Below are 22,561 nucleotides of genomic sequence, written 5' to 3'. Positions count from 1 at the left end.
CCACGCATAGTCCAGCCACTCTGGGGGAGGAATGCTGTAAGGAATCTCACTCAGTCCTTGGATAAGGAAATGATCAAGGACTTACCTATTCACAATTAATGGAAAAAAAAAGAGCTGAAGGCCTTTATTAATCATTGCACAATACGGAAGTCATACTGGTTTGGCTCCCTTCAATAGGGCTATTTGGTCACACCTACCTAAGTGGTTTGGCATCCCAACCATCTCCCCGCACGCAGCCGGGGAGGAGGAGGAGGGAAGGGCCACTGCGCCCGCGTGCCACCAAGGTACCTGGCCACCAGCTCATGGGGCAGGGAGAGCTCTGAGCGCCCATCTCCCTTTCCTGGAGGGCTGGGCATTTCTTTTTAGAGATTTCTGCCCAATACACACACCAGTGCCGCCCGTCCTCGTGGTCTGGGCACAGGTTTCTGCCCCAAGCAGAAGTTCACGCGTGCCCCATGTCGGAGTTTCCTCCCTGCCAGCTGCGGGGGTCCCTGCCGGGGGCGGTCTCCTCCCAGGGGTGCATGCCACCCACCCAGCGACCGCAGCTGCTCGCCCCATTGCTGGGCTTCTGCTCCGGGCCCCGGCTTACCTCTCGTGGCAGCCAGTCTGTTTAACCCCCAGCTCCAGAGAGCAGTTTGCGGCCAGATGCGACGGCTGGCGGGTGCCTCTGAAGTGCCAGGAGACGCTGGGCTTTGGCTGGCGCGTGGGGCTGCATCACCCTGCCCTAGGAGAGGGTGCTGGGGAGAATTTTATAGTGAGTGGTGAGGCAACATCAGCACGGGATGAGAGACGACACTTCAGGAGCCCTGGCTGTGTCTCATGTCCCTTTGCTAGGTGAACTTGCACAGGCTGAAGTTTGCAGAGCTGAACGGCCCGAGCAGGCTGAGCCCGTGCTGCCTGGAGGTGGAAAGCATCACCTCATCTTCCCTGTGCCGGGTTTAGCCCTACGACTTGTGCCAAGCTGCAAGCTGTCATGTGGGGGTAAGGAGGCTTGGCTTTAGAAGCAGAATATGAGCAGAGGCATGTCTGCTTGCACGCATCTCTGAGCAGTTGACCTCTGATCCCTCTAGCATGGGACAAGAATACAGTTTTGCATCCAAAGTAGGCACCAAGGTAGCAGGGGCTCAGCAAGGGTTAGCGGTTCCCCTACCCTGCCCTTTCCACCATCACCTTTTGAAACTCTTTTAAAACTGAGCGAAAGCAGAGTTGTGCAGCATGTTGGAAACTCTCAAGCCTTCAGCTGTTGACTGCAGTTAGTGCAAACACGGCCTCGATGGATGTGCAGCTGTGCTACTTGCCAGCACTTCCAGGTGCTGCTGGTTGCAGGATGGCCCTTTTTCAGCATCTGATGAAAAATTAAACACCCGCTTTTTTGGGAAGTGTTGTGTCTTCAACAAAAAGTTGTGTTTTCCCACTCTTCAGGTGGGACCACTTAGTGCTCAGCAGCTAAAGTCACCAAAACTTTCATCTGTGCCCCACGCATCCCAGCCTGGGCAGCTGCCTTTCCCTGCCCGTCCACCCGCACCCCGTGTGGAGGAGGGGTGCCAGGGCGGCAGGTGGGGGTCCTGGGTACGGGAGGGGGTGGGAATACCCTCCCAAGGCTCCTTTTATTAACAGCAGTTCTTGTGGAAACCTGTCAGCGACTACCTCCATGCCATCGGTGAGTTTTTCTTGGGCCACCATGACGACTTGTGTTTTTCAGATACTTGCCCCGTGACGGGCGCATTCCTCAGCCGCACCGCATCCACTCAGCCCCGGCTCACGCAGTAATTAGCCAAGTGTTTCCTGGCTGCCTTTAATTACAGCCACAACTATTTCCCTCAGTCTAATGTAACGCCTCTGAATGACAGCAAAGGTTTTGGGCCCCATCCCGCGCGGAGCGCGGTCCCAGCACGTGTTGGGACGCCGCTGTGCACCGGCAGCCGACGATTTGAACCTGAAGGGCTCATACCCCCTCAGTGAGTCACGTTTTTCGTTTTTGACCTCAAGTTCATAATTGCCCGCGCTGGGAATTAGCGGTGTCTGCCCGGCACCCAGCTGAGACATGGGGCGTTACAAACCAGCCAGAAGGGCACGATCCTCCTTAAATCTGTGTTTGAGTCCATCTCAGCCGGAATTCGCCCCATCTGTGGCAAAGCAGCTCAGCTGGCATGGGAGGAAAGTGCGAATCACCTTCCCGGCCACATCACGGTTGGTGCCCCAAAATTTTCATGCTGACGGCAGCGAGGCAGGCCATCCAGCCCTCCCGCGGGCAGCCCACGGCTCCTCGCCATGGGGGTCGCACGGCCTCGCAGGGCTGCGGCTTACAGCAGCGCCCAAAAGGACGAGCTTTTCCCCCCTGCACCTTGCTACCGCCGTCGCGGTTAGCCGACCTGGTGGTGGTGGTGTTGCCATGGCTGAAACCCGCCGTATTTCTGGTCGCAAGACGCGCCTTCAGCGGCTTCCAACCGGCTTGGAGGCTGCCAGAAACCGAGGCAGCAGCTGCCGGGCTCGGCCTCGCGAGGCTGTGATCTATAACGTGCATTGTCTTTTTATGTAATGTGTTTTATTAAACATCTTCTAAAGCTTACAAGTGTCCCCAGGACATAACTCTCCAGCGCAGCGTAATGCTTTGCCAAGTAATGAAGTATGATTTATGGTGGTAACGGTTATCCTATGTTGGTTTTTTTTTTTAAATTATTACAGCAATAGCTCTGTCGAATATAGGAATATAACATGCTGCATTTGGCACGTTTATGACAACAGTGCTCTGGTTTTCTTAACTCCACAGTTCGGTGTTGGCAGTATTTCAAATTCTTGAGACAGATGTTTAAATGAATTTTTTAAGAGGACAGTGAAATACTTTTAAAACATCATACGGCGCTGAGTGTCTCAATATGAGCAGGAACATTATTTCTTTAACATTCAGGTAGGGCAGGGCAGCACATGGCCTTTCTGGTTTAGATCTCACAGTAAATGATGGAAGTAGCAAATGTTGAATTAGCTTTCCCGGGGCATCCTGGCCTGTTGTTACTTTTTGGCTGAGGCAGCGGCGGGGGAACGGACGCTTGACCTTCTCCTGGATTTCGTTCGCATTCGCGTCTCGTTTGTGAGCAGTGAAAACAGATCCACATTTGTTTTGAATGCAGTTCCCACCATGTTGATACAGGACTAAGTGGTCTCACGCTGACATTTTGAGTGTGTCATTGTGGTCCCCGTGGTTAGGGTTTCAGGCCAGAAATGACAATCATTTGGAAAAATGTAAATGAGAACCCTGGTCACATATCTGCAAGGCAGATATAGTGTATTTCCAGCGAAACACTGAAAATTCTTGGGTTTTTAAAAAAAAAACACTTTTTTTTTTTTTTTTAGAGGTATTGGATAAAACTGAAGCAAGCAGCGTATTTAACAAAGCCGGGTATTGGGCTCTGGCATTGCTGTTTGCAACTTTCAACCACGGAAAATCAGAGCCCACAAAGGCAGAAGCCGGCATTGTTGGAGACATCATCGCCCTCGGCGTAGCGCGTGTTTGCGGCTGGGAGGGGAAGGCGCCCCGCAACGAGGCTGCCTGGGCAGTCGGTGCAGAGAGATTGAAGACAAGGGAAGCATCAGTAAAGCAATGAACACTTATATTTAATTTACATTTGACAATTTGCACATAAATAATGATGTAAACCAATACGTAAACATATGATAGTTTGTTGTTCTAGCAAAGTAAAAAGCCTGTTAACTTTGGTCAGAGTCTTTCTTAAGAGAGACAAAAAAAACCCCCAAAACACTGTTGATTGTTGCTACATTCACATGTAAAACTTCTAAGGGAAAGGGGAAACAGTAAAGAGAAGTAACAATTCTTAAAGCTGATGCATATAAATTCTTGTAAAATTTGTATCAAATACAAGAAAGCACTACAGGCAAATAATAGGAAAAGTGTGTGTCCAGTGACAGAGTAGTGATACTTTGGTTTATTCTACAAGTACTATATTTATGAACTATTGCTACATTTAAAAGATGTCAGCCTCACAATTTGCAGGAGTGGAAATGTAATGAACTGTAGTCCTTCAAAAGCTGTGTTGAGAGACTTGTATTTCAGCAACGTTTGGTTTGGTTTGCTTTTTAAATAGAAGGCATTTAAATGAAGTTTGCTGAAAAAAAGATCACCGAATCCTGGATTGCTGAAGTGGGGTATTTTAAAATTTGTAAGAATACAACCAGACAAAAAGATACACACAGAGGGGAGGTGTGTAATAATGCTACTTGTATTTATGCGAGCTGAGCGTGCAACTCGTTAACGGCAGGGTAAAACGAGGCGAGAGGCTCATTCCAGCTAAGTTCCACCCTGCCCTTCGCTGTGTTTTGTGAACACACGGGCACGGGTAATGCCTGGCTTCTTCCCAAGGTCTTTCAGTTACGTTTTCCGGCTGTTTGTTCACTGGCCGCCTGCTTCCTCCCCCCAGTACACGCTGCCGGTGGCGCGGGGGACCGACGACCCCTGTCCTGCCAACAGGGTCGTTCCCACCGAATTCGCTGCGACGCCACGTGTGGGTGACGCTATTTACGTACGGTGTTCGCAAGTTCAGGTGTCACACGGACAGCCGTGCATGCCTATGTGCAAGTGATAAATGCCTTAGTACAACCTTCTGGTTCTGAGGTCACCGGTAATATGCAAAACTGGATAACATTTGATTTTCACACTTAGATGAAAAATAGGTTTTATTACATGGTTTGGCTCACAACTTAAGTGGTATAAATATATATACATATACATATATAGTATAGTGGTATAAATATATCTATAAATATACATGTATTCTTTGCTACACCTCAAATGTCACCATACCATCTTTGGGCTTAGCAAAACAAAAAGATAAAAGGACGTGCATTCTGTCTTTCCCTGTGCACATTTTGGTTTCTTCTCTAAAGTAGCAAAGCATTTAGATAAAACAGCATTGTCTGCACCACTGGACACAAGCACTGAGGTAATTGTTGTTCAACAACTTTGCAATGCCCTTTTCTTCTTTAATTAAATTAACCACAAAATGTACAAACAACAAATACTGAGAAAAATCTGAGTCGTACAGGAAGGAGGCAAAAAAAAAAAAAAAGTATGTGCCAGGAAAGGACTTTGTTCCCCACTTCTACCCAGGCAAAGTGGGAGAAGAAAACACAAGTAAAACTGAGCCCCTTCTTTCTCAGGGAATCTGACCATCTTTTTTTTAATCCCTGGAAGGCTCTGGCCAAAAAAAAAAAAAAAAAAAAGAATAAAAAAAAAGAAAAAGGAGAAGAAAGAAGTCTGCCCAAACCCTCCTTTTAGGCAGAATATTAAGAATATTTGTGTGTTTGCTTTTAAACTGCTTTTGGAAACAAAAGAATGTGAGATTTTATTTTGGAAGAGCCACTTTAAGCTGATGCATTCCTTTGGTTATAAAGTTACGTGACAACGTGTGGGGCGATAGCTGTTTTCTAAAAACCTGTGGTATTGTGCACGGCAGGTAGGTGTTTGCTGTGCCACATCTGTTCTGGGTAGAGCTGCAGGCAGAAAAATCTCTCTCCTACCCTCGGAGAGGCAGGGGTAGCAGTTTCTTCTCTGCTTGCTGCTGCTCTGGGTTTTTGGGTTGTTGGGGTTTTTTTCCTTTTCAATTCCCAGTGGGGTGATTTGCACATAAAAGTACACAGCATTTTTTTCAAACCAACGGATCTAGGATTCTGTATGTCAAATGTCCAACTTTGGCAATACGAAAAACCACATTTGTTTAAAAGACATCAGTACATAAAAGACATTTACTGAAACCCCAATCTTAGGTTCTTAAAACAGATGTGCAGAAAAAAATATCTACAAAGAATGACCATAAAACAAAAAATAAAAACATTTAAAGTAAAAATTACAATGAATTTTCCAGTCATTGTAAACATTTTCCTAATTATTGCTTTTAGAATGATTAATTGCATAATAAATTATGAAGTACTATCATTGAAAAAATAATTATGGATAGATGATTGTCTTTTAGTAACTGGCGAGGCAATGCACAGTCCTTTGCCTCTTTTTATGCCCTGAGAAAACAGTAACTTTGGAGTTCCTTCTTTCAGCTGGAGCGCGTAGGGAAACTACTGTAAGCCAAGATCGCTTTGCAGCATTGAAACTATGTACAAGCAACTGCTACAGGCACCCTGACTTGCCAAGTCATAAATAAAAAAAAAAAAAAAAAATCACTTTTGCCAAAAAGTCTTAAGGGTCCATTGGTTCAACTGTTTCTTGCTTGACCTTTACAGGTAACAGAGGTAGTGGGTGACCGTGAGGCAACTTCATAATTGACATATCTGATGATTCGTAAAGGTTGCATCCTGAGGAGATAAGTCCATTTCCCAGGTTCCTCTGTAGAGATACTTTCAGATTAGCTCCTTCCATTTCCCTTCTGAGCATGGCCAGTATATCCTTCTCCACGATCGATGTTAAGTCGATATTGTCCTCCACTTCTTCCAACTTGTCAGCATTGTCACTGATGTCGAACTTCTCGATCTCCTCGTTGATTCGATTCAGGTCCTCCATGGAGAGGCCAGAGGCAGGGGCGACAGGGCAGTTGCCCTTCAGGTGGACCTGGAGGCTGCAGAGGTGAATGTAGCTCTTGTGGCAGTGGATGCATTTATGGGGACGTTCCCGAGTGTGGAGACGCTTGTGCAGCTTCAGGTGCACAAACTGGGTGAATTTGGCCGGGCAGAGCTTGCACTGGTAAGGCTTCTCTCCAGAGTGGAGCCGCAGGTGGTTGAACCGCTTGTGACAAACCTAACATGGGGGGTGGCAGAGAAACAGTGAATGAGTGGGAGGGGATTTTATGGTTTAAATCACAGACACCTAGGAGGAGACGGCAGGATGAAGCAGCAGCTTTTTATATCTTCACACTTTCTCACAAGGGGAAAAAAAAATCCCCACCTTTTTTATTTAAATATTGCTGAACAGCATTTTGAGTACGGCCGATGGCAAAACTGTACCAGGCAGACGTTGCTCTAGCAGACAACCCTGCCGTCTCACGGACGCTGCTGCACCAGGGCTGGAAATGGCTGCGATATGCGCTCCAGCCCTCAGCAGCCAGGGGTTTGTCGCACAGCCCTCCCCGCACGCTGTACGGGATGTGCATGGGCCCTGCTCTCCTTTCGGCCTCCCAGGGAAGCTGTCTCTGTGGTGTGTTACGTACCTGACACTCGTGGGGTTTTTCTCCCGTGTGTACCAGATAGTGCTTCTGGAGGTGAGCCAGCTGCGTGAAGCCTTTATTGCAAGTCTGGCATTTAAACGGTCTCTCTCCGCTGTGTACTCGGAGGTGCACCTAGGGAGAAACAATGCAATTAACAATTTGCAGTTTCCAGTACTGTAACAAAAGTACTTTCAGATGTTTCCTAAAGTTAGCGGAAGACTCCCATTGCCAAAATACAATGTTATCTAGTTAATTAGGTGGCGTCAGTATTGAAACGCTATCTTTACAACCATGCTTTCTTGCTGAGGGGTGACGGATTAAGCCCAGCCTGGTAAACAGCCTAACAACCAAGGGAGGCCTGTCCCTATTTTTCCTAGATAACCTATAGGGAGAAACCAGAGCCTTCCAAGAAGGCTTGGGTCTTATTCTCCACTGCATACCTTCAGATTGGAGAGCTGGCCAAAGGTCTTGGAGCAAACGTTGCATTCGTACTTGATCTTCCCATTCTGCTTCTTCAGTGGGTATGGAAGGGTTTTGTAACCGGTCACATTCCTCTTACTTTTAATAAGATTCATGGCTTCTTCACCGCCGGTGGCAGCCAACACCACTGAGGTAGGTTTAGGTTGCATTATGTGTTCTGAACTGGCTGCTGTACCAGCTGTGGGTGACCCGCTGGTGGGGCTGCATGGCTTGTCCTTCATGCTGGCAGCAGCGCCCGTGATAGAGAAGGCACTGTTAGGTGCTGGTATGAGGAAGTCTCTCGGATGATCAGGCTGCAGCAGTCGACGGCCTCCTTCACTGGGCAATGAACTGGGGAGCGTGGTAGGGTTCAACATGTGGTGGGAAAGGCTACCTCCGCTGACCAGGCTGCCATAAAGAGGATACATCCTTGGGAAGAGATTGAAATTGTTGATGCCATTGATATTGTTCAAAGCGCTCAGGTTATTACAGCTCATATTGAATGGAGGTAACAGGAATTTGGGGTAATGGGGGTTATAGGATGGTAGAAAGGCAGGTGGGAGGTGGCCAGGGGGTGCATATCCAGGATAAGACCCCAATCCTTCTGAGCCATACGATCCGTTCAAGTAAGAGTACGGCTCTCTGTGCTCTTGGGAAGTAGGTGCCAGAGGCGAAACTGTGACCCCTGGGCTGCTGTGAGGGCTTGAACTTTTTAAACTTTGGTCTGGGCTGCTCCTCCCGGAAGGACTCGGCGTAGTAGATGTCTGGATGGGCGAGTGAGTAATGTAGCTGGGTCTGTCCATCCCGTATGCTAAGGAAGCTTTCAGATAGTCTTCCGGAATGTGAGGTCGGATCGGGTAGACAACTCGAGGAAAGAAACACCTCTCCGGGCTATAGTTCTTACGCAAATCATCCAAGTCTTTTTCTGGAGTAACTGGTGAAATGTTGGTCTGGAAGAAGTCTTTTCCTTTTGGAGGATTGGATTCCATTTTCAGGATTTCTTTCACACTGTGCTCCTTCTTTGGGATGCTTTTCTGATAGAGCTCATCTTTATCAGCACTGTGCTGCTTTGGATTGACGTGGGTTTGTGCTGAAATACAAAGACAAGGTAATGATTATTTAGATATGCCACCATCATTATCTCTTCTCAAAACACAATCTAACTCCTACAGTTTAGTGAGAAGAAAGGGCCACTCTTAGAGATGAGCAATCATTTAACTCGCCAAAAACCTAATTTCTGTGTGAAGAAATGCCTGCTGGTCTTAAGTGCTAATAAAAAGCATTGTTATTTTAAGGGACGCCAACCCCTACATATAGATCTGGATGATGATTCATTTGCAGAGTGCTCGTCTCCACTTTGCAAACTGATTTCACCTTTCTTTCCCCTTAAATTTGACTAGCTTCACTGCTCAATGCCTACTTGAGCAGCATTTCTAATAAATGCAGTAACAAGCATTTGTTCACAATACAGGTTTAACAGAAGGACTTTGCAGAACGCAAGCTCCCAGAAATGTTCCTCAGTAAAATAACAAGGCATGACAAATCGGCTTTTGCCAAACCGCAGCAGTCACTTCACCAGCCAGTTCAATTACTTACAGTACCAAAAAACCCATGGCTGGCTAGGATGAAAGCCTTCTTCAAAGAGAAGGTATTCTCCATCAGTAAACAGATCATTACTCATTAAATATACTGCTTAGGAACATCTACAACAAAGCAGACTATTTACTGCAGATTTCTGTGGCATTCAGTCTATGCAAAACTCCTCTGCTTACAGCTGTACTTTATAAAAAAAAATGCTGAAGCAAAGCAAAAGAAAGCAAGACTGGTTGGCTCCAGCTTAAGTTGAAATGTACTTTCAAAAAAATAAAACGGCAAAAGAACTATGCATTTAGAAGGAAATAGAAGCTAGCATCCCTTTGGCCCAGTTCAGCACATACACTGTTTGTTTGTATTCAAAGACTCTACCTTGTTATCTGGACGTAATATAATATAAACAGTACACTGAAAGAGGTCTTCAATAGAAGAAGTCTGCTTTTATCTAATCTCACAAAGTTAATAGTTATATCATCTTGAAATGATGACTTGTGAGATGTTTTCTTATAGGGGAAAAATGACAAGAAGGTTTCGTATTTGTGGTTAGTTACGTGCAAGGTTTTCCATCAGGAGGTACAAGTCAATGCCGATAGGTATGTGACTTGCAAGTACTGCAGCCCTTTAGCCAAATTTCTGCTTTTGTGACTGTTCTTACTTCACTAACTGGGGTGAGAAACAGTGATTTCTGATTTTTGGAGGACCAGAGGAACCCAGCGGGGAAGATGGGAACCGGCAATGATCACACTGCTTTCAATGCAAATTCTTTGCTTCACTATTCACAACTCTGGAGGAATCTATCATTTGGCAACGTTAACCTATAAGGCAACAGAACAGCCGTTTATTTAATGTATCCAAGAAAACAGCTGTTTTCAAAGCATGTTCCTACTCACAGCGACCCACTTGTACAGTAGCATCCTTTTTCAAATGGCATTAGACTAGTAGCAAGCAAATTTAGTTCGAGATATGTGGGCAGTTTGTGTATTTTCAATTTGCAATGAAATGCACTTGAACACAGTTATGTTCAATTAAAATATTTATGATAAAACATCAGGCGTGTTGTACAGCAAGCACATACACACATAATCACACAGACAGCTTCCCAATTACTTCTCTTGATGTTAAAATTTTAATGCAGAGCTGTTTCAGAAATAAATTAATAGCGTGTTGCACTGCCTGGCATTAAAAATCCCCTATTTTCTTTTGTCATTTTGTCTGTACTCATGGACTGGTAACTCATTTCTCAGATTTTTGGGTATAACAGAGAGGTCCTACTAGGTTCAAGAAGCTTCACAATGGCACTGTGGATAATATTATCTACATCTTCTTATCAGCTGCCTGTCACCACACCAGCATCTCAGTGCAAACATTCCCGGTGACGCTATCAGCATCAGGAAGTATCAAGACCAAGAAGTATTGAAAGCTGGGCAGGGGGTGTGGGGGAAGCAGGACTTGTGAAGCCTTGCAGCAGAAAAAATAAATAAATACCACCTAATCAGGCCCGTATCAGTTTCTCAGTGGGGTCTGTCCAGCAGGAAGTTCAAACTGACACTTTTCTCTTTTAAAGAAAAAAAATCTGGGGGTTTGGGAAAGAGGAAGGTGAAGTGCTGGCGCTGCTGGAAAAGCGATAGAGAAACCAGGGCCGCTTCAGCTGGAGGAACGGCTCCTATTGTCACAAGGTTAAGCATCGGGTTGGGGTGGGGACGTACATGCCCTATGGGCCAGAGCAAGCCCGCAAGTGACAGAAAGGATGCTCCCACTAAGAACGTAACTTTCTTTGTGCAACAGACCCATGTCCCGACTTGACAGACTAAAGATAATTGTTCTTTCCTTCTCTTCAGAGTTCCCAGTAAAACCTCCCTTCCTACTAATTTCCATGCGTAGACAGATGTCGCAATATTTACAGATTTTTTTTCAAGTCTAACTGCGACAGCTCTCTTTAGTTTGCAAGCTATCTTTGGTCCATAAATCCCCCCTTAGCTTTTTCCCCTATTACCTGGGCACAAGGGACACTTGGGAAGACCAGACATCAAAGTATAAACAAGTGTGTCAGCATTGTGTAAAGTAAGAGAAGGGGCCAAGGAGAGGTTCTTATGTTTTATACTAAACGTGAATTTAAACCAGGGCTGAAACTGACTGAGAGGTTTACAGCCTTTCTTGTTGCTCTTAAAGGAGCCATACTTCAAAGTTAGAGAGATACATTTCTTATAAATTTTTTTTAACTTGTGATTTTAGATTTTAAGTTATTACTGATCGTAATGTTTCCCTCTCGCTCTTGAAATGCATTTCTCCCTGCCACCCCCATATACATGTATATACACTAAATATAGGCACATACTCTTCCAAGATCTGTCTAGTTTCTGTGGTCAGAGATACGTACAGAAAAGAGGTTCATGATAAAACAAGAACACTGCAGCTGCATTTCTAAGTTACTGATCTGAGGGGGCGGGGGGGAAAAGAAAGAAAAAAACCCAGACCTCCTCTTTAGGAGCCTGATCCACTTCTGACCAAGGTCAACAGATTATTTGCTCAGATTTGAGATTAGGGAGTGTGTGCAAGAGGAAAAGGGACAAAACTCCTGCTACTTTTAGGTATTAATAAAACTTGAGCGGAGGGGCTGCCTGAATTCACTCCAATGTGGGTGTTCCAGCTACAGACTGCTGCATAGCCGTAGGCTTTGCTCTCATTTCTTGGGCTCTGAGCTGTAGCCTGAGAAAGACTTCATAAAAACAATGATCAGGTTTTTCTAAAAACTTGAAAAACGGTTGTAGGCAGACAGTAATTTCAATAGTAATTTCAGGAGTGAGATGGTACTGAACCCTTCGAGTGGTGGAGCTTAATTATGCCAATTCACATTTTCGATCTAAATTAAGCACCTCTTTTGCTAGTAGAAAGAGAACCTCGAAGTTGTGAAGCAGGCAAAACAAAGAGTGTTTCCAGTCAAAATGAGAACGGAGACCAACATTTAGAAGTATATAATTTGATCATCTGTTTTCTAAACGTGTCCAAGGCAGGGTGACATGCCTTTGAAAACATTTTGCTCGGAGAAGGTCTTTAAGGGAGCCTTCAAATGATCCTCAATATTAAGTCAACTTTAGCACCCCAATTCTGGTTTTGTGAAGACAACCTTTCATATCAAAATCATTTTCCTGAGCCCTTTTGAAGATTCCAGGAGGCATTTTTAAAGCAAGTGCAGATGTTTCCTCTCAACCCAAACAGAAAAGCTTCAAAAGGAGAAAGTGAAACTGCCCATAAACAAAAGGGAAAGCGAGTGGCAGGGCTTAGCTAACGGCCAGCATGTCAGGGCTAGCAAGAAGAAGAAAAGAATAAATTACATTTAAGAAACAGCGTTAAAAAGTTAATCTTCACAGAATCTGAAAGATTTTAAACAATACTTCGTTAAACCTGTTAATGAAACAAAAAGATTGCCAAATGTTTTGTAAATGTGCAAACTGTCGTCCCCCCAACTCAAACTTTTTTTCTGAAGCTTGACCAAAAAGATGTCACCTGCCCGTACTTGACTGAGGAGACAAACACGGACATGAGCAGCAGGAAGTTGCATCATACGACTGCAATACATGAACATTATTATCAAATAGTCATGTCCTGAGTCAATGCAACTGTTTGGGTTTTTTTTTAATTTTTATTTAAAAAAACCCAAACTATTACCCTCTCCACCCTCCCTCCCAAAATAATCCCCCTACGATGGGGCAGGAATGAAATGCTAAACTATGTGGGATCCCTGAAGCAAACTTCCTTGGCCTGATTGCTAGTCCAAAAATAAAATATCACAGACTAAAAGACAATCTGAAGGCCCATGCGAATGAGGTTAAGCACATTTAACAAACTACCGAAAACTGATTTTTTGACCAGCAGAATACACAAATCTTGTGCCATCGCACTTAAAATCATTTACTGGACAACGGCACCATCTGAAGGTGACATATCTCAAATCTTGATAGAAAACAACATCAGTGGCCTCAAAAAAGGCAGGAAGGAGAAGGGAATTGTTTGAAATGAGACCGAGTTTCCACTGCTGGGATAACATGGAGCCTTGCCTCTACCACTATTGTGCAACTCCCTGCAGGCACTTCAACATCCACGCAAAGTTACATAGCTCCACTTGGAGCTAATCATGGCTGTGAAGGTAGGTGTGTGCTTCAGCATCTGAAGGACTGGGTCAAAGGCCCCAATTCAAGAAAACACAGAGGACAGGGTTAAACCCATAACTAAGTACATGCCTAATTGCTGTCTTGAATCTGGATGCTTTCCTTCTACAGCACAAATGAACTAATGCTGGAGAAGTTACCTTTAATTTGAAAGTTTGCTGTTACAGAGGCAAGTAGATGTTATATGTGGATGTGTAAATATATTTATGCTCTAAAGTGGTGGTTCTCTCATTTTTGAGGCCACTAATTACAGGAAATAAAGCCAGAGAAATTCTCTGATACATTTTTCCCCAGAGGCCCATCCCGCTCAGGTGCTTAAAGAGGAACTGAGGTGCTGAACTTCAAGACCGTGATCCCCAAGCCCCTGAGGCACCTAAAGCAGCTGCCTATATTTTAAGTTGCCAAGACTGAGGCCACACGGGAAGTTCTCCGTAGGTGTGTGTCCCAGGTGGCCTCTCCTGTGCCAGGCCTGGCAACCAGCCAAGACATAGCTCTTCCAAAGCCTCCTGCGGGCACCAGCATGCTTTGCACACCCAAGACGTGTGGGAGGGAGGGAGCTGGGTGCAACACACCATGGCCATGGGCTGGCAGTGCTGCTGCCCCACACTCATGCCAGTGCATGTTCCAGTGGGAGGGAGCCCTGACTTCAGCCTGCGGTGAGACCTGGACCCTGACTTCCCCCTCCTCTTCCTCAGAGGGTGCTAAAACCAGCAGCCAGGAGCTGGGAGAGGTGCCAATGCTCGCCTGCTCCTCCAAGGGAAGCCATGCCACTTTGAACACCGAATTATTAGTGATCCGTTTGGCTGGACAGGGCCTTCCTGACTTTCTAGAAGGTGGAGGAGGTGACCAGTGTGGGAGTCGCCCCAAGCAAGTCTGCATTAAGATGTTTTTGATGGGGCAAAGCCCCATGTCTGCAGCAGGTGCAGGGTGCTAGCTATCTGAGGACAAACATTCTGCACTTTATTCGTAGATGAACGTAGTATGAGGGCATCTTGGCCAGGCTTATGCTAGAGAGAGAGGCTGGAGAAGCTGCGGGATGCTCGCTGATTTCAGATTTAACTAGAAGTGGCCTGGGAGGAGGAGAAGAAGAAAACTGAATCATGCTGACATTCACTTTAAACTCATCTAGTTCCAGTACTAATGCTGGAAAAACCATCCCTGCTTGTGCTGTTGCTGCAGGGCCTTCAGCAAAAAAGCATCTTTGGGACATGTCTGGATTTTTTTGCGTACTTTTCAAAGAAGGGCACTGAAACTTTACAAAAACCTAATCCTTATGGTACCTGTAGGGTTTCTGGCCCAACTGCATGCCTTAGGCCTCAGTGTGTCTGTCACAAAGACAAGGGAAAAAGATTTTTAAATGTAAGTATTTTTTCTCATTTTTCTGAACTGCTATTTTCTTTAGGTGGAGGGGCCTAACATAAAATCTCTAAATGATTTAAACGGAATTACCTTTAAAAAGAAAAAGGGATATTTCACTCTCTTGCTCTTTTGAATGTTAAGGCTGAACTACACAATCGTTGCTCAAGAACCCATCTCTTTAAATCCGTATATTGAGCCTATTTGTACTAAAATGGATTATTTTGCACATGTCCAGACATCCCTAGTTTTGATCTGAGTAAGAGTAACCAGGTAATTAGTTGACACTTTACGAATACATTCCTCGCTGCTTCTGCAAAGCAACTTAAGATGCCAGCAGGTGCAGGAAACTGAGGCTGTGTTTGTGTATCCTCCAAGCCAGTGGCCAAATGTGTCTGGCTGGACCTTTGCAAACTCTCCTCATCCACAGGAACCCTTAATGCTGTTGTCTCTTCCCACCTACATGTCCCACTGAAAAGCCAACAGTTCATCATATCAGGAAATAAAACCGCACTGAGTGGTGAAATGATGTATGTGCAAAGATGACAGAATCAGTGAGATATTTTTTGAATACGGAATATAGCAGCATAGGACATCTCCTCCCTCTTCTTCCCTCTGCCATTAAAAGGATAAAGACCAAAAACTGGTGAAAGGATGACATCCATGGAGGACAGCTGTACTTTGGATTAATCTGAATGTGTGACATCATTTTCATGATGCAGGGTTACATATTAGCTCTAATGATCCCCAAAGTAACACTGATATTTTATAACCCATTATTTGTTGCCAACAAACAGCAAATAGTCCTTTTTATAAAAAAAAACTGCTTGCAGTTTTTCCTTCAAATTTCAGTGTAGACGCTGGCAGAAGGACAAAAGAATGCTCTGCTCTATCTCAGAGCAGCTAGCAGGAGGGGAGGCAGCTTACAAGTCAAATGAGAAGTCAGCAAGAATCTCTCCCTCTCTTCAAGGGGCTCTCGATGAGGTGCCAGGCAGTGATTAAGCTATGAGTAAAGTGCTGAGGCTGGAAATGGTCAGAAACCACAGAGGAACACAAGAGATAAACTCCTGGAAATACCTCTTCCCCCTGCTACCAGTGCTATTATTTTTGAACAGAAAACAAAAGCTGTGATATACAGCCAAGAAAGGGGGACAAAATACACTGAGCCTGAAAAACAAGTAACCAGATGAGAAGACCACAGGAGAAGATATCCCAGAAGATAAGTAAGCATAGATGCAACGCTTGAAGAGCATTATGCGGTCAACATACATTTTGTCAGACACCTAGACAGAGTCATGGCACATGGCCACTTCCTTGTACAGTGAGGGCAGCCCTTTGGGAGCATGACTGGACAGTCTTTAGTATATGCTATCAAAGCAGACTTCTGCTCAACGCACACAAGATCTGGACTTGGAAAGTCTGAGAGTGAGCTAACACCTACAGTTTTGAAGGCAGAGGATATATGCAGGTTGTCTGTCCACAATTTCATCAGAATTTCACTCAGACTGTAAACCAGTAACTGTTCACATTTTTTATAATCTGCTTACATTTGAATGGGCACAGGGAACTCATTCTGTTGTGTTGGGTTTTTTAATTCTCCTTTTCCACTCCACTGTGACATAACAGATGATGCAGCTATGTAATTATACAACTTATTATTAGATCATATAGGCAGAAGAGACATTACTAGCATTCCTTGTTTATACTGTAATCCACTTACTGAGGTTCATCATTGTCAGCTCTCTGGAGGAGGGATAGTGCAGCCTCTCTGCAAAGTCTCGGCAATACCACACAAGCAGCTCTTGGTTGGCAGGGATGGGCTTGATGGTGTAGAAGTAGATGTTCATTCCATTCTGACAAGCAGCCAAGTTCTGTTCCTGAACAGAGTAGCCAGGGTTTACATAACGCATCCAGTTGCTCTTGTCCTCGTTAAATCCGTCAATGAAGTGGTGAAGCTCACCACTGGAATAAATCTGGAATAAAGAGGAAGTGCCTATGAATATATATACATGCACAACACGCAACGCATGTGCATGGAGTCCAGAGGGGAAAAATTATAAGCCCCTCTTTTTTTTTTTTTTAAATGAGAAGATATTACTGAAATAAGATTCAAGCTGGGTTCCCCCCTTTCCAACTACAATATTCCCGGTGTTAAGAAAAGAGATGCTTATTCAAAGGTAAATCCAGTCACCTTTTCCATTTCTGCTTAGTCTGTGTCTCTGCTAGTATGGACAAAGCAGACCCAAAATCTGAAATGCAGAGTACTCTCCCTGCGTGAACAGTCCACCTCAGAGCCCTTTTCCTGGTGCTATGATCAACAAGTGGGTGATGCTAATGACTGCAGGTCTGAGTGCATGCTTGCATTAATGCTTTGAGTCACCTGTGTATAAGACTGACTGGCTGTGCTACGTCAGTCTTTCTCGCCTTTTTCTATGGCCTCTGTACTTGCAGTTTCCTACCACCTCCGCCCAAAGGTTTAAACTATGCAAACATCCTCCACCCCCCCCCGAGTCCTAAAGCAACACTTGCTCATAGTTGGACTGTAGCCCTTTTGTAGAAAGGCTGGGCGAGGCAAAGATGAACTTCACCTGCCATAACTTAACGAAGACCTGGAGAGGGGCCAGCCGATGAGAAGTCACTTTTCCTATCGAGGGACACGTTCTGGCTTGTCTACAGAGGGGAAAGAAAACATGAATCTAAAAACTGTTCAGCAGCTTGAGGGGAAAGAAGTCCCAGTCACTGACAGAAGCTACTGTTTCTTAAAGTGGTAAGAATAAGAGAATTATTAAAAAAAAAAAAAAAATCAAGAAAAATCCAGGAGACATGTTTGTTAAAGACACATCCCTTACTCTCGGAGGGAACTAGCTCCATGCTAGATGAAATGGGGTTCCTGGGTTTCGCAAAACAGATGACCGGGCAAAAGTGAGACCTTGAAGCAGGAGCAGCTTGCACCAGTGATGCACCTCGCTGAGCAGGAAATGCCTTTCCAAAGGGGAGACAGAGCTTATCTCAGGGGTAAAGCACTCCACAGCGTGTTCCTGCCTGCGTTCACACCACTGTCTTTCACACCTACCTGGCCGGGCAGTACGCCCCGTGAGCGCCTGCCAACCAGCTGGGACCTCTCCTCCCCAAAAGAGCCACCAGCAGAGAGGGGCAAGGCAGCCTGGCCCTTTAATGCGGGCCATAAACACCAGAATCACTTTCTTTAAGAGTAACTTCCTGTAAACTGAGAAGGGGGAAATACATGTGGCCTCATCAAAGCAGCTTGCGAGAGATTTTGTGGTGTGTTTGTTATGAGAAAATGGAAGGGAGCTGGGTGAATTGTGCTGCATCAAGAGGAGCCTTCAGGTTTTCTCTGCTCACCCCAGCTCACAAACTTCCAGGAACGCGGGACTCCGGCACTCGACGCCTGCCGCTGCTTCCCAAACTGGCCCTCCACAGCTCCCATGGCAGGGCCATGGATGCTACCAGTCACCACACGCTGGCTCCAGGGCGAAGGCATCCCACTGGGCTCCCACCTATTCTGGGGGTGGCGAGACCAGATGTGCTGAGTCATGGCGCAGTTCCCAGAAATGACGTTGGCCCCGGGCGGCCCTGCTCCCCTCACGCAGGCAAGGCGCAGGCAGCGTCCCCCCGCGCGCGCAGCAGATGTTCCTGCTCCTGCCAGCAAGCCCAGGATGCCTTTAATAACATGTGGGAAGTTATCTCCCACAATTTCCTTTGCATATGCAAGTCTGTTTCAGACCCCTAGGAAGGAATTCATTTTCAGCGCAGCAGCATGTCTTGAACGAATCAAGGGATTATAACAGGGAATTTAACGATGCTTAGATGGCTCCTAGGATATTATTTCCGAGGACCCCTCCCCATTACGGCTTAAAATCACATCATGAGAATGATGTCATCTTTCTTGCTGCAATATATGAATGAAGACCTGCAAGACAGTTAGCAGCCCTGTTTCCCAATGTTTGCCATCTTATTAGCAACTGGCAGGGCTAAGGCCGGCATACCAGTCTCCTCCTATGCCAGACACAAGCTCCTGAAAAATTTGGCTGAAAGAAACATTTTGTAGCCTTACAAATGTCAAAACAGTCACCTGCTTTATAAAAACACTCATGCAAACAACTGCCTGTGCAATGCTGTATTACATCGCATGAAGACAATCTAAGAAAACCAAAATGATGCAACTAGGTAGGAAGAAAGGGGTGTGGGGAAAGCTGGCGTTTGCCCTGGGTTTCACCTGGATATGAGGTTGGGATATTGCTAAGGCAGGCAGGCACCTGGGCACAGAGGCTTGGATATGCTCCCAAATCCACCGATTTAGACACAACCTAAATGGCTAGAAGGCAGCAAAACAAATGCATGGAAGGAGATGGGGCTGAAGGAATGTACTCTAACAATTAATAATGGGTCTGTAAAGGAGACTGAGGATTATGTCAACTGATAAACTGGAAGCATATTCCCCAGCACAGACTTCCCAAGCCAAAACAAATTAGCTGGTGTTCCCTTCCAGCTTATACTATCGAGTACAAATTAGGTATCATCTCTAGTGTCTGCCTGGCACTAATGGATTTTTCTCTTCACTAAGATCTATGGGCAGCTCTTTTAACACTGTCTGCAGTGGACTAGAAAAGCTTACAACTTGAATGCTATACACTGAAGACCACCACCACTGTGGTTCTAACCAAAATGCAGAAAAAATGTCACAAAATGTATCATAGTTCCAGATGATGGAGTACTTTCACAGCTTCTTCATAGCTGGAAAAATCAAGGATGCTTGACATTTGCATAAACTAAGAATGACTCTCCGCTGTGAAGAAACGTAACATAACCTGCCCCTACAGTAAGCAGCAGAACTATTTCTTTACAAAGTCAAGCCCCGATCCATTTCAGAAGACAGAGCCAGGAAGGGCTGTGCATCTCCCCTGCTCTCTCCACCCACACAGTGCCTACATCCAAGACAGCAAGATTTTTACTTGGCTTAGTTCACCACATGGGCTCTGTTCGTGCCTGGCAGCATACAGAAGTTGCCCCCTGCATTCACACAGGTCTGAAGCAGGAAATGACCCAGCTTCTCAGCTGCACTCATTTAGCTATCTGCTTACTGCAACAACATGGTGCTGTTTTTTCCTGCTTACCCGCCAAAAGTATTTTCTGTTCGCATTCTTGGGAACCGTATCGCTGGTATAGATCTCTCCTACCAGGGGTCCAAAGCGCGTTCCTTTTGGGATGTACTCTTTGCTTATAACTCCAGTGACCTACAAGAAGAGCAGCACAAGGTCAGTCCATCACCAGTAGAAATCGAAAAGTCTTCCTTCCTCTTCCCTGTCCCCCAAACTTAACAAGGTAAAGCAACCGATGCAAGAAATTTTTAGCGACAGGTCAGCAAAACAGAAATAAACTAACAGCCGTGTTGTATATGGTACCACTAGCTTTGTTAGACACTAGCACCTTACCGAGATGTATGGAAGCCAGAGATGAACACTGCCTGAAAAACGTGTTTTGTGGAAACACATTTACAAGAAGAAACAGTAAGTGAAAGGTACAGAGACTGTCAAATACCTTCAGAAGTTACTTCTCCTATCAAAAGCATCCCCCAAAAGTCTAGTTCCAGCAAACAAAACTATTCAATAGCTAGCAATCAATTCACTGCTACGGCTCACTTTTCTAATAAGTTACGAACTAGAATGACTGCTCCTCTAGATCAAAATGAAACCTCCTCCCTACCCCCACTTACGCTCTATACCCGTCCTGATAGCTAAAAGGAGAACAAAAAAAAAAGATGACCTACAATTCTCTCACCAGCATACAGTGGCATACAAAACAGAATATGAAATGGCTTTGGGACATGTACTCACAGATCACCCTCTTTTATAAAAAGAAGGCAGCAGTTCCGGTAACATATGTCAAGTGGGTTTGGTCAAAAAGGCGTAAGGGTTTTGATGAAAATGCTCCACTATGCTAGGTCTAAGAAATGTACTCTAGTTGTTCAGCTTCCTTCTTGACAGTAATTATACCAAAAAAAGTCACTGACCACAAATCAGGAAGCAATTCATCATTATTCAGAAGAACGTGCCTTGAAGTAACCCTTTGCAAAACATTGCTGAGTTATTGGTTTTGTCTCTCCCTGTCCCTCACCAATCTTCTTAATTTAATGTATCCAAACAATGTTAGAAACGCAAGAATTTTGTAAACCAAAAACCCCAAGCCTTTCCAAGTTTGATCCTGCTGCTCATATAGTAGGGAAAAAAAAAAAAGGAGGGCAAAAAGCCCATTAATTTTGTATTATAACCAAACTTTCATGGCAGAATGTATTAACTGCATCCCCTTCACATGCCTTGTCTTTTGCTGGCCGGGATTTCAGAACAAGACAGGAACAGAAGTGGTGGACGAACACCGAGAGTCGGGATTACTGCCGTCTGTACCCTGCAAGGAATCAATGTCCTTACCAAAGCAGATTAGCACTCAGACCCTGCAGATAGCTCACTTCAGTGAGCATTTCATTTTCTTCATAACAGTCCTTCACAGCAAAGGATGGTAAAAACCCCAGACTGTAGACCGCACTTCACAAATCAGCTAAGCCTTGTGATTTTTCTCATGCTACATTTTCTTCTGTTCTATCACCCTTGGTGTGAGAGACGGAGAGAGACAGACAGAGAAATACTTGCCTGTGTATTGGTCAAGATTAAAAATCCCAGTAAACGACTAACGCCTAGCGTAATTTCACCTTAAATGTCAAAATACAGGGGACAAATAACAGCTATGGAATCAGGGAGGTAATCCACCCGGAAACAGATTGCTGGGTGTACGTGGTGGCTGTTTGCGCTTGTCTGCGTTTCAACATGTGTTTCAGCACACTACAAAAAAACATTAAACGTCAACAGTAGAGGTAGTTAAATGCTCCATTGATCTGTGCATCTGGACTGAAGAGAGAGAAAAGGGACTTCCAGAAATTTTCCTACACCTACCACAAGCTGAAACAAGCTCAGTGGCCCAGTTTTATTTTTGTCTTGCTTGTACATTTCTCATAGAGAGCTGAAAAAGGCAGATGTTCTTCTCATCTTCCCTATATATCTTCATTTACATCCATCTGCCCTCTCAAGAAAAGTTCACAACCAAGCTAAGGCACACCCTACCAGTTTTAGTGCGTGATAGCTCCAATTTTTTCAGTTTTAAAATATCTTGGACATAATTAAAACGACTTTAATGAAATTCTCAGAATCTCTAGAAATCACTCCTCAAACTAGTCAACTTGAAACGCTCACCGAACTGCTGTCTCTGACACAGCAGATACTTTTTGATATCCACCTTACATGCAGTGTTTGCTTCTCCCCCGGCACAGCTGAACATGAAGACTACTTCTCACCCTGTACCCATCAGCAGGTTATTTTGGCAGAGGATGTTCTGCACGTCTGTGTGTGCTAACGCTGAAGTTTTGCTAAACCAGACTAAAGCTGTCCAGACGACTTTTAACCGAGGGTGGTGACTTTCTGGTCAGCAATTCTTGGCTTCTTCTTGTGCCCCCCCAAGCTCAGCTGCTGTGGTCGAGGAGGGCTACCTTCCCGGAGAGGGCTGCCAGCAGCACCCCTGCCGCAGCCTAAAGCGGGGGGAAGCGGGGGGGCAGCTTAACAGGAAGCCACAAAGGACAGAGCTGCCGAGGGCTTGTAGGCAAAGCCAGGGAAAGAACTCCACGTCCAGCACTGAGGGGAAGCCATCTCCAGACTGCCAAAAAGCAGAGCGGTGTTTCAGAGACCCCTCCACCAGGTGTCCTGCAGCAGGCTGCTGCCGCGGGGCGAAGGAGCCTTCCCAAAACTGCCTGGTGGCAGG

At 45.3% G+C, this 22,561-nt stretch overlaps 1 protein-coding gene across 1 annotated transcript; it reads right to left on the bottom strand.

Moving 5' to 3' along the window:
• Positions 1-6,202: 6,202 nt before the first annotated feature.
• Positions 6,203-19,992, bottom strand: PRDM1 (PR domain containing 1, with ZNF domain; the record flags this gene model as incomplete). Its single annotated transcript, XM_010285384.1, has 5 exons — positions 6,203-6,757; positions 7,167-7,295; positions 7,604-8,712; positions 16,458-16,710; positions 19,873-19,992. Coding segments are annotated over 5 exons (2,166 nt in total), but the record flags the coding sequence as incomplete, so codon positions are not given.
• Between the last annotated feature and the right edge of the window lie 2,569 nt (positions 19,993-22,561).

Source organism: Phaethon lepturus, unplaced genomic scaffold, assembly GCF_000687285.1.
Source record: "Phaethon lepturus isolate BGI_N335 unplaced genomic scaffold, ASM68728v1 scaffold11194, whole genome shotgun sequence".
NCBI classification, from domain to species: domain Eukaryota; kingdom Metazoa; phylum Chordata; class Aves; order Phaethontiformes; family Phaethontidae; genus Phaethon; species Phaethon lepturus.
This window is presented reverse-complemented; position numbering and strand designations above follow the sequence as displayed.